This window comes from Triticum dicoccoides, chromosome 1B (genome assembly GCF_002162155.2).
Source record: "Triticum dicoccoides isolate Atlit2015 ecotype Zavitan chromosome 1B, WEW_v2.0, whole genome shotgun sequence".
NCBI lineage: Eukaryota > Viridiplantae > Streptophyta > Magnoliopsida > Poales > Poaceae > Triticum > Triticum dicoccoides.
In genome coordinates this window covers 9,686,883-9,699,302 of record NC_041381.1, presented here as the reverse complement: position 1 = coordinate 9,699,302, position 12,420 = coordinate 9,686,883, and the positions used below count along the sequence as shown (strand labels likewise).

The 12,420-nt window shown below is 42.6% G+C and overlaps 1 protein-coding gene and 1 long non-coding RNA gene across 2 annotated transcripts; both read left to right on the top strand.

Annotated features, from left to right (window-relative positions):
- Positions 1–23: 23 nt before the first annotated feature.
- LOC119315501 lies at positions 24–1,110 on the top strand. The gene is made up of 3 exons (XR_005152773.1): positions 24–347; positions 846–925; positions 1,006–1,110. It is a non-coding gene; the product is annotated as an uncharacterized LOC119315501 (long non-coding RNA).
- Positions 1,111–4,015: 2,905 nt separating this feature from the next.
- On the top strand, positions 4,016–6,182 carry LOC119315490. Its single transcript, XM_037590106.1, has 5 exons — positions 4,016–4,384; positions 4,474–4,602; positions 4,678–4,962; positions 5,051–5,122; positions 5,712–6,182. The coding sequence occupies exons 2-5, from the start codon at positions 4,507–4,509 to the stop codon at positions 5,871–5,873; spliced, it is 615 nt and encodes a 204-aa protein (XP_037446003.1). The 5' UTR covers positions 4,016–4,384; positions 4,474–4,506; the 3' UTR covers positions 5,874–6,182.
- The last annotated feature ends 6,238 nt before the right edge of the window (positions 6,183–12,420 follow it).

The following is a 12,420-nucleotide window of genomic DNA, read 5'->3' as shown; positions in this document are numbered from 1 at the left end:
GTCTCCACCGCGGCCCTCCCGCCACCACCGCTGGTCTCCGGTCTCTTCTCTCCGGCCCCCATCACCGGATACACCCCACCACTACCGGTCTCCCTTCTCCCGTCCCCATCGCCTCCCATCGTCTCCCACTTCGTCACGGTAACTTTGCTCTTCCTCTCTGCCCTGCTCCTTGCCTTAATTTCTCCTCTTTGGTGATCCCAGAGCGGGTAGTTGTAGAAATCTTGCTGACCTGCTGCTGCTCTGTTCACCTCATTTCGCAAGTATCCATTGGCCATCGTGGGGTTGTTTTTCATCCGGTAACTGCATCATCTCTCCTTTTGTCCAGAACAACTACTCCATTTGTTGTGGTAAGTCTGTGCCTTGGTCGTCAAAAGCAAAGAATACGTGATATATTGCTTGATTCACTTGCCTATATAATTTATTTAGAATCTAGGTCCGACAACAGCAAGGCTAATGCTCTTTTTTTTTGTTGGCTCATTGGTGAAAATATTAGTCTTATGCATGAGAATGACTTTCTTTGTTTACCTTTGAAGTGTTTTGATTTTTCAGCTTTGATGTTGCAAAAATGGCACTGCTCTTTGTATGCCAGCCCAAAGTTTGGGTGGTATTGTTATGTGTGATGTTAGCAATCCCATTCTCAAGTCATTGAAAAACTGGAATGGTTAATATCCATGTAATATATTTACCCTTACTAGCTATGTGCCTTCTGGATATGTAGTGTATGCATGTGAAGATGAGACATATTATTTTCTCAGTGGTAGTTATGCACATTTGATCATGACTTTTATGAGTGAATTGCAGTATAATGTCATGTTGACTCGTTTTCTATGCTTGATGTGTTGTAGCTTGAACCTGTCGTATTATCCATCCGTGGTTGAAGTTGTAGGTCACTGGTAGAAGCCTCTTTTGACAAATCATTTTTGCGGTAAGCATTCAGTTTAAGAAGCAAGTTGCTCCTCTTCTATTTTGTGGAGATGAAAGTAATCATTTGCTTAATGGTGCCAGCCCATTGTAACTATTGCTTTCATATTGAGAAATCTTTGTGGCGGAAGGAAGGAAGGAAGGAAGCCATATAACATAGCTGCAGTGAGGTGCAAGGCAAACCCTAAGGTACCTCTTACACCTTAGCAGTCTATTTGCTTCTCTTGACGTGGTAATTTGCGCATGAATAAGATGATGTGTTGGCTGTTACCTAAGTATTAGTCATTGTCATTTCTCAGTTGATGAACTGCTTGTCGTATGTTACATAAGCAAGTTATACTGTGTGTTGTATCCCATTGTTGTGAGATAATTTATAACTCATGTGCTTATATCTATGAACACAGAGCTATTTATGGCAGACCGTACATGGATGTATAGTGGTTGGCAACGTGGTAAAGCCCCCTCTAATGAATGGATTGAAAATACTAAACATTTCTTAGATCAAGCCTTCTCTATTGTCGGTGTAGCTGAAGGTAACACTATCAAGTGTCCATGTCCATGCATGAAGTGTCGGAACCACTGTAGGCATGAAAGGGACACATAGAGTTGCACTTGTGTTACAATGGGTTTAAGGAAAACTATGAAATATGGACTGCACATTGTGAGAGCCATGGTGTTAGGGGTGAAGAGTCTGGGCCTTCGTTAGATCATGAGGATATCTTAATTGACCGGATGGACAGAATGTTAATTGACCTGGCTGGTCCGCACCCCCCACCTATTGAGGAGGAGCCATCCGCGTCTGCCCAAGCCTTCTATAGGATGGTTGCTAGTGCCGATGAACCAGTCCATGAGAACACAACACACTCACATCTTTCTGCTATTGCTCGTTTGCTAGCTTTAAAGTCACAGTACAACATGTCCATTGCAAACTACGATGCTGTCTTGCAACTTATCCATGAACTTCTCCCCGGAGAGTCTAATATGGCGAAGGACTTCTACCATTCCAAGAAATTAATCGAGGGCCTAGGTATGCCATATGTGAAAATTGATGTGTGTAAGAACAATTGTATGCTGTTCTACAAAGATAACTTGCATAAAGAAAAGTGTGACTTTTGTGGTACATCCCGCTATGAAGAAGGCCAGAATAAAGTTCCACGCAAAATTCTGCGGTACCTCCCCCTTACAGAAAGACTACAAAGGCTATATGCACATGAGGAGACAGCAAAAGATATGCGATCACATAGGCCTTCTACTTCTAGTAACATGGTTCATCCATGTGATGGGGAAGCATGGCAACAGTTCGATAAGGATTTTCCCTCGTTTTCGGGAGACCCAAGAAACGTGAGATTAGTTTTTGCAATGGATGGTTTCACACCGTTTCGTCTAAATGGTGCTCCGTACTCATGTTGGCCAGTGTTTGCTTCTCCATTAAATCTCCCTCCTGGCAAGCTCTTGAAAAAAGAGTACATATTCTTGTCCCTTGTTATTCCAGGTCCTTAACATCCTGGGAACAAACTTAGTGTCCTGATGCAGCCTTTAGTTGATGAACTTATGGAACTATGGGAGGGACGACAAACTTGGGATGCTTCTCTGAAGCAGAACTTCCCTATGAGGGCTGCGTATCTATGGTCGGTCCATGATTTCCCTGCTCTTGGTATGGTTGCTGCATGGAGCACCCATGGTAAGCTAGCCTGCCACATATGCTTGACTGATTCCAATGCATTTCAGCTCCAACATGGACATAAGCCTTGTTGGTTTGATTGCCATAGACGCTTTCTACATATAGATCATGAATTCAGATACCAAGCCAATGCATTTAGAAAGAACACAGTAGTGCTTGAGGGGCCACCAAGGCGTCTAACGGGAGAGGAGTTGTGTGCTCACATGTACAACAATGTAGCTGATACAGAAAACTATGGCAAGTTGCACAATTGGACCCACATAAATTGCTTTTCCCAACTTGAGTACTTTCCGAAGCTAAAGCTCCCACACAACATTGATGTGATGCACAATGAAAAAAATGTGGCTGAAGCAATATGGAACACATGCTTGGATATACCTGGCAAAACCAAAGATAATGTGAAGGCAAGGCAAGATTTAGCTGACATTTGTGATCGTCCTAATATGCATTTGAAGCTTAAGAACAATGGAAAGTGGTTTAAGCCAATGGCACCATTTTGCATTGATAAGGACGACACTATAACCATTCTCAAATGGTTCCGAGAACTAAAGTTTCCTGATGGATATGCAGCGAACATATCACGTGGAGTTAATTTGTTTCAAAGAAAAGTCTTTGGCCTGAAAAGTCATGACTACCATATCTTTATCGAGCGCTTGCTCCTTGCTGCATTCCGTGGCTTCCCTCCTGAGGATATATGGTTGTGTTTGGCCGAGCTAAGTTTTTTCTATAGGCAATTGTGTGCAAAACAACTTAGCAGAGATGTTGTACGTTCAATGGAAGAGAATGTTGTTGTGCTTCTTTGCAAATTAGAGAAGATCTTCCCTCCTGGTTTCTTTAATCCCATGCAACATTTAATCATACATCTTCCCTATGAGGCTTGACTAGGAGGCCCTGTTCTATCTCGATGGATGTACCCCTATGAGAGGTAAATATGAAACTATTAGTTTATCATATAAAATACTATGTGTATGTTTATATTTTTAATCCAAAGTTGCTGCTCTGGACATGTAGATGCATTGGAAATCTTAAACCAAAAGTGCGTAATAAGGCTCACGTTGAGGGTTCTATTGTTGAAGCTTATCTAGTTGAGGAGACCACAAATTTTCTATCATTGTACTTCAATCCTAAAGCCCATTCAGTTAGAAATAAGGCACCTCGATATGATGATGGAGCCTCTTCTTTCGCCCCTGCATGTGATCTTGTTATATTTCAATGCTCCGGACGATGCGTTAGCCCTCGGGGATATCGTACACTTACAAGAGAGGAGTACAAGGTTGCTCTCCTATATATATTAACCAACATACCAGAGATGGATGATTTCTTCAAGTATGTATTCAAGTTAGATAAGTTAACTCTTAGTTTTTAATTTTCTGTTACACAACTAATACCAAAAATTTTTTTGCCGGGCAATTTGATAAAGAACAATGGAAGAGCAGAACCAAACCCACACCAAAGCAAATTCGTGAGTTAAGATTAAATGGTTGGAAATCAGGCCGCGGTCCGGATTTTTTTGACTGGTTTAAAACACATGTATATTATGATGACCAAGGAGAGGAGCTTGATGACAAGCTGGCATGTGCAAGGGAACTAACGTTAGAACAATACTTAGCTAGCAGAGTTGATTGGTTTAGTCCTACTGTATGGCCTCACATTTGTAGTTATTGGTGCTCAAAAGAGTTCAAGGAAGCAAGGTGCAGAGCCCAAAAATCCCGCTTGCAATCTGAAGATGTTGCTCAAAATCGCGGAGGTTCACGACCATTCACGGAGTATAGGCAATTTTTGGTAAGACATGAACTGAATATACATTTGACTGCAATTTATCTTTAGTGGCTGTAGCATGCTTTCATTTAACTATCTGTTTGCACTTGTAGGAACATAAGTTTGGACCTGAGAAGGCCACCATAATGAACACATATGCTGTGATGAAATCTGGTATGAAAAACCTCGATGAAAATGGCAATAGTGGTGCAATCAGCAGCCAGAAAGCACAAAAACGCCTTGTATGTTCCTTCTCTTATCCTTTTTTTTGTGTTAGCTTGTCATTTATGTGCGACATGAGTTTATTGTTGTTCTAGGATGATTATTCTACTGGTATGAAGGAAGCATATCCAGAGAATTGGCAGGACATAGATTTGGATGAAAGGGTCTTGTACAACACATTAGGTGGCATGCCTCATGGCCGTGTAGCGATTGCATCCGGTGCTGTGAAGAAAGCTGATGTTCTTTCCGCTGCTAGGGCAACAAATCTGAAGCCATCTATTTCCATTGCTTACCGGAATGCTATCCAAGAGAATGAGCAATTACGTCGTGCAAATGAGAGTCTAAAAAGGAAAACAGAAATGCACGACCAATTGTTCAAGGTAATGTAAATGTCCTTTACTAGAATCCTTGTTTAAGTTTGAATAAATATGTTTTACCATAATCCATGGTATACTTTATTCTTGGCAGATGGTTTTTGCAAAGATGGGAGAAGAGCTACCGGAGTGTTTCCTTCTTGGTCGATCTAATGCTCATACACAGGTCAGTATATCCTACTTCTTGTTGGCTCTCTGTTTGCTAGTGAAACATACTACTTGTTGATTGCCTACTGCCAGTGAAACCTATCATTTATTGCTAGTAAAACCTCTTGCTTGCTGATTGCCTATAAAGTTCTGATTAGCTGGAGCTTGTCTTGTTGGTTCAAGCTAGGAGTATTTCTACATGTTTCTTTTGTATGAATGTGTGCCAGCGTGCTAAGTAAGCTGTAGATCGGTTTTTCCTTTTCATATCATGATTAGGAATTTGTAATTATTTAGTTCTAAGTTATCTTTCTAATTAAGTGGTTATTTAGCAGGCTTGGCCATGTTCTTTTCTGCTGATAGTGAACCTTCTATATTTTATTATGTTCGTTGGTGTATGCGATTATGAGATCTTATGTATTTTAGATAAAAGATTTAAGAAACATGAAGCACACCAGAAGGCAGAGATGTAAACAACTTGCTTCTATTGAAATATGGTTAATTTGAAAGCAAGACCTGCCCTTTTATAAAATGGTTGGACATTACTGAAATATCTTCAAATCATGTGTTCTTATGTGCCTGTTCTCATCAAGTTGTGTATGACTTTGTAGGGAAACACCGATTCATCTCATGTTAGTTCAGAGGATGGCCCTATGGACCATGACGCCGGGCATGGCAACATTGAAATCAACAATGATGGTGAGAACATTGGTGGTGACGATAACAATTGTGGCTTCAATCTTGATGGTGCCTCCAGAGGAGGATGTCACTAGTCTACTTACATGCCAACTAATGACTACTGGACTTTATGATATTTTGGATGTGTGTAGTAGTACCATATGCTCCTGGCCAAACTTTAGCTGCTTATCCTTTTGTTGCATTCACTTCTATGGAGTGATATGTATTTATGTAATGTCCCTGATCATCAACCTAGAAGGTTTCCTATCCATGTATTTTGTTATCACTGCATTGCTTTGGGCAGTGTGATGGATGATAATTGGTGGTGATCAGTGTGATAGATCAGTACTAAGTGTTGCTGACTTGTATGAGTGTTGGACTGTTGTATGGCACTCTTGCTCAAATATATGTATGGAACTTCTATGTCATGTCTCTAGATTGTTTTTGGATGTTTGCCTGTTGTTGAACAATTGATTAATATGTGTTAAGCGGATGGCTTCATTGATTGAATGCATGGTCAATCATCTTGAGCTCAATTTCCAATCCTATGTGATGCTATGCATTTTCCTGTGGGGTACCGTGACATGAAATTTCCTTTCCCTGGCATGTTTTTCCTGACGGGCACCATCACAGTAAGTGATTTCTAAACCTGACGGATAAGGATTTTTCCTGGGGGTGACTGACAGGAAAAGTCGCCAGGAAAATAATTCCTGTCGGTTCACCGTCAGGCAAAAAAACATTTCCCTGTCGCTTTATTCCTGGCGGAGTTTCCCTGTTGGCTGACCGGCAGGAAAATATTTCCTGACGGTAATCTTACTTTTCCTGTGGGTTTCTAGCCGTGGGGAAAAGTCGAGTTTCTGGTAGTGACTATTTCTTTCCCAACCATTTTACAGCTTTGGGTATCACATATCTATGTGCCATATTTCACGTAGCCAGGTATATACGTAGCCATATTTTACTGTATATATGTTTACGAGATACCTATAACATTTATGTACCCTTTTTCACATAGCCGGGTATATACCAGTGCATACACATTGGGTACCACATACCTATGGATGCTATATTTCATGTAGGCAGGTATATACGTAGCCATGTTTTACTTTATATACGTTGACGAGATACCTAACATTTTCGTACCCTTTTTCACATAGCCGGGTATATACGTGTGCATACACATCGGGTATATTTGCACTTGAGTTATTTCATTTATAGGAATATCGCATGTTCTAATCGGGTAATAAGTACGTTGGGACTTGGATATATCATTTTTTAAGTTTACATGTTAGTGAGTTATTTTTAGGTATACTGTTTTATTTTTCAGTTCGTTGGGTATATACTATGGGATTATGTAAGTATGTTGTATATTTCTAATAAAAGTAAAAAATTGTGTGTGGGTATTGGTATGCATCATACATTTTAATAAAAGTAAAAAATAATTAGGATCACACTTTATATTATTTGATCACCTTAATTTGTATAGGAAAAATAGTCGTCAAAAAGTGTGACCCTACCTTTAAAAAAATACTAGATACGTTGAAATGTAAAATATTAGAAAAAGACGTGAGAACGTCCTAACTATACGTACAAATCTTTTGGGACGATGTTTCGTATTATTAGGTCATTCTGGTATCTTAAAAAATTAGAGGTTATGTACTTATCTTTTCTCTTTCATTAGGTATATACATACATAACCAGAAATATGTTGGATACATATGTGGGCACGCCATATGTTTGGACTGAATAATACAGTGCATTAATATAGAAAAAACAATATCTGGTTTTCATTTGGAAAGTAACCATTGCTGGAACCGGTAGTATATTATTTTTTGGAAAGCAATGATTGATCGATGATGATTGTAGTGCATGCAAATAAAACTTGGAAAGCCATCACGTCATGGATTAAACATCATGCAACAACGAATATGACTTACTATAGCGGGCTTAGGTGCCCAGGCACCTAGGTGCCCCATATATATATAGATTGGAGTCGGCTCCAACTAGGATTGGATTTGTGTTGTTTTGAAATCATTTTTATAGTACGGCTAAACCTAGGCGGACAAGCAAAGAAATCAAAGACGAGTCCGGCGTACAGGACAGGTAGAACTACTAGCGCATGCATACATGGCGTGAGGCTCCATCGTCGGGTCCCGACTCTGGAACATGCAACGTCGTGAGCCGGAGGACGATAGACGCCGACGGACGGAAGCAGCTAGCGGCGATGGAGGCGGATGGCAGCGGCAGCGTCGGGGCCTGCCGGCGACCTTGTGGTCCCCCATGACGGCATGGTGTTGGCCGTCTGGCCGTCTCCCTCTAGGTCGTGGAGCACAACGTTCTCATTGTATCGATCAAGGTCAACAGTCAACACCTCTGAAATGTCTAGCCTGATCGATCCTCGTAGCACAGTTGGATTCCTATGAAGAGTTGTGGGCCGATCAATGAGTGTGGATTGCATGGATTTGGCGGCCGGGTTCAGGTTCCCGGCATGCTTCATGCGTGGTCACTAAAACATAGGTTCACATGATTTAAGACCTGTAGACAATGAAGTTGTTACAGGTAGATTTCAAATCCTTTTTGTCTTATCTATCCTTTTCATCTCAAATCTTTATTTTTAGCCCATACCCTATTGTCAAGTCACCGCCTTTCTTTGACCCTTCTGAGTCTATGTATCAGCTCATCTCCCACGTCACCCACCTCTATCGGTAGAATTTCATGTTTTGACCCTTTTGGCTAACAAATTCAGGATCTGACCCCCCTCTGGAAAAATTTCGGGGTCTGACCCTTTTGCCTACCACCAGGGGTTGTGGCGGTAGGGTTGCACGCCTTACCGCCATGGGCTCTGGCGGTAGGTCCCTGGACGGCGACTGACGGCCGTCGGCTCGTGCTGACTTGGAAAAGGGCCTACCGCCATGGGCCCTGACGGTAGGGTACTGAAGCCTACCACCAGCACCCCTGGCGGTAGGGTCCTAGAAGGTGGATAAGGGTGGGAGGTGCTGGTTTGTGGGCCCCACCACCAATTTTCATCCCCACTCATCTTCTTCCCCGTGCTCAGCCCCTCTCCCCCCTCTCTCCCCCTCACAGCCCCCCCTAGATCCCCTCCATTTGCTTGAGATTTCACTGGTGGATCCGGGGCATTTTCATCACCCAAGGTACCTCTGCCATTTACCCTCCTTTTAATTGGTTGAAATCTTTGTTTTGTGTGGATTTGGTCAATTTATTGCAAACCCTAGGTGTTGATCTTGTTGTGTGCATTTATGACACATTTATGATGCATTTATGGCTCATTTATGGCAAGGGTTAGGGTTATGTTAGGGGTTAGTGTTAGGCTGAGGGTTAGGGTTATAGTGGTTATGTTTGGGGTTAGGGTTAGGTTAACTTTATTATGAATAGTAGTTATTTGTCCAATTTGTGCATAATTTAGTTTATTTGTCCATTTGAGTTGGTTGGATGACATATATGGATTGATTTTATTGTTCCAATTTTCTTAGATGCATAAGCTCGTAAATGTTCATTATTTGGACAAGACGACATTTATGCTTGGAAATGACGATGAAGGGGAAGAGGCTATGGTTTTTGACACAAGTCCAAGCTTTGATGATCTTGTAGTTAAAGTGAGAAGCGTCTTACATTGGAATGACCCAAATGCCGAGGTTAAGCTTATTGGGAGGTATGACGTTGAATTGGGAGTAAAGTCTCGATTAAAGAGTATGCCCATCACCTCCCAATTGCATTGGAATGTGTACAAGGACAAAGTAGACGCATCACAAGACAAGTCTCTTGAGATATTTGCCACAAAGGTTGATCCTCCACCTCCCTTGCAAATTGATTTGAATCGCAATGCATCCTCCCCAATACATGATGATAGTGCAGAGGTGTATATTCCCAATTGTTCTAACCAACCACCAAGTAGCCAACCCAATGAAGATCATATCAATGCTAGCGCCATAGTACTCCAGTTGATGCTATTCCTCTTGTTCAAGAAGATGCTAGTGGTCATGTTGATGATGATGCTATTGTTGCTCAAGAGGATGCTTACGCGGAGATTGAAGAGATTCATTACAGTCCCATTGGAAACTTGGATGTCATTGTGGGGCAACAAGACATGGACCGTACCCTCCCTTATAACCATATGTGTGGGTATAACTCGGATGACGAGGGTCCAGAGGAAGAATTGGATGAGGATGGGTTGACTGTGCAAGAAAATCAAATCTACAAGAAGGTGACCAGCAAGGAAAGAGGGCCGCCGTTGTTTAGGGATGTCAGTCTTGCAGACAATGCTGTTGTTAACGGTGGGCTGAGATTCGGGTTGTTTGAGCCAACACAGTGCCCCAAATTCAGTGATCCTCGGCCAGAAAATGAGGATGAGAATGCTCATTTGAAGAAAGGCATCAAGTTTGGTTCTTTGGTAGAGTTCAAGATATGGTTGTGTGACTATGCCATTAGGAACCATGGGCCGTTTGTTGTTGGTCATTCAAATCAAAAAGTTTGGTACACAGTCATATGTGACCAAGAAGGTTGCAAATGGAAGGTCCGCGGTAGAAAAATCAAAGAAACCGGGCAATGGGTGTTGAAGAGTTGTGTTGGCACTCACACGTGCATACCCCCGGACAAGGCCGGCCGAAGCAAAGGACACCATCAACTCACGTCTGAGTATCTAGGCTACAAATTGTTGAATCAAATAGCACATGATCCAACCGTGAAGGTCAAGTTTCTCATGAGTTCGATTGAGGAACTATTCGGATACCCGGTCAAGTATGAGAAGGCATGGATGGCCAAGGCAAACACTATTAGGATGTTGCATGGTGATTATGAGGCCGCATATAACATTCTGCCGAAGATGTTGGCAGCCATTGCTCATCGAAACACGGGCATGCGCCATCGGGTGGAGTCAAATGACGGAGTGTTTCGCCGTGCCTTCTGGAGCATTGGACAATGCATCGAGGCATTCACGTATTGTCGGCCGGTCTTGTCTATAGATGGTACATTCTTGACCGGAATATACAAGGGCACATTGATGGTGGCGATGGCCCACTCTTCAAATGATAACGTGTTGCCGGTGGCATTTGCCTTGGTGCCTTCGGAGCACGATGATAATTGTGAGTGGTTCATGGGGCATGTGAGAACCAAGGTGATAGGCAAGCGAGAGGTATGCATTATATCAGATCGCCATAATGGGATTCTCAAAGCAATAGACGTTGATATTCCTGGTCTTCCAAAGCTTCAACACCGTTGGTGCATGAGACACTTTGTTGCAAACTTTTACCGGGCATGCAAGAGCAAGGAGTTTTGCAAAGACCTTACCCTTGTTTGCATTGCATTCAACACCGACACATTCAAAATCTGATATGATAAACTCCTCGAGGCTTTGGAGAAGAACAAAGGGGGGAAATAATTCTTGCTTAGGCACGAGCCGGATAATGAAAAGTGGTCACGCGCTTACGATGAAGGAGGTATGCGATATGGGGACATGGCAAGCAACATGGTGGAATGCTTCACCAACGTGTTGAAGGGTGTCCGTTCCTTGATGGTGACCGCAATACTCAAGTACACTTTCATCAAGCTCAGTGAGTACTTCCTAAAGCATTCTAAAAGCACAGCCAAGTGGATCCGCGAAAAGATGGACTATCCATTCAAGGTTCAGGATTGGTTGTTGCATCAAGCGTGCAAGTCTTCCAAACAACAAGTGATCAAATATAATGAAAAAGAAATGATCTATCAAATCGATAAGCCGGGTGGGACAACAAGGGACGGTAGGTCTTATGGTGGAGTTTCTTACGAGGTGCACATAAAAAACCATTGGTGCCAGTGCGAGAGGCCACACAAGTATCATTGGCCTTGCTCGTATTTGATGACCGCAACACGGGCGAGAAACTTGCCCATATCCGATGGCACAATGGTGCGATTGCACGAGTTCACATTGGAACGAACAAGGTCGGTTCTGTTTCGAGGAAAAACCATCCCTTGGTGGTAGGGTCACACCCTACCACCACAGGCTCTGGCGGTAGGCTTACCCTACCGCTAAGGGGGGGATTTTTCTTGTAACAGAACTGAATCCACCCACTATGCCGCCCCCTACCGCCAGGGGGTGTGGCGGTAGGGTTAAAAACAGAGGACCTCCTCTGTTCTGCCCCTCACCTGAGCACAATAGTTCATAAAAATCCCCTTCAAGATGAAGGCATGCCTACAACAATTAAAGATGTTAAGTCAAAATATGAACACATTGACATGTAAAGAGGCAAATATATCAACACATGAACATATTAAAAGTAGTACCATTCACATTATTTCAACCATCCGGATTGAGCAACACGTCGATAGGCCTTCCCCTATCAATCCGACATGTCCTAGAACCACCGGATCCACGGCCCCCTCTAAGTATTGTTCTTCCTCCATGGCCATGGCCCCCTCCAAGGCTAGTCCTTCCTCCACGGCCCACTCCAAGGCTAGTCCTTCCTCCACAGCCACGGCCCCCTCCAAGGCTAGTCCTCCCTACACGTGTTTGACTAGTGCACGTGTTGGTTCTAGGTTTCTTAATGATCAACTAGCAAGCACATACATAACTCAACTCAACATAGTTCATTACATCCACGAATAACACATGTTCAAACTAATTAAAACATGACCCGGTTCGAAAGACATCGG

What these genes read in the sequence shown, in the direction of transcription:
- LOC119315490 (XM_037590106.1), top strand. Translation starts at nt 4,507, where the DNA reads ATGAACACATATGCTGTGATGAAATCTGGTATGAAAAACCTCGATGAA. An exon ending in AGAAAGCACAAAAACGCCTT is followed by an intron (nt 4,603 to 4,677) that starts GTATGTTCCTTC and finishes TTGTTGTTCTAG; the next exon opens with GATGATTATTCTACTGGTAT. An exon ending in GATCTAATGCTCATACACAG is followed by an intron (nt 5,123 to 5,711) that starts GTCAGTATATCC and finishes ATGACTTTGTAG; the next exon opens with GGAAACACCGATTCATCTCA.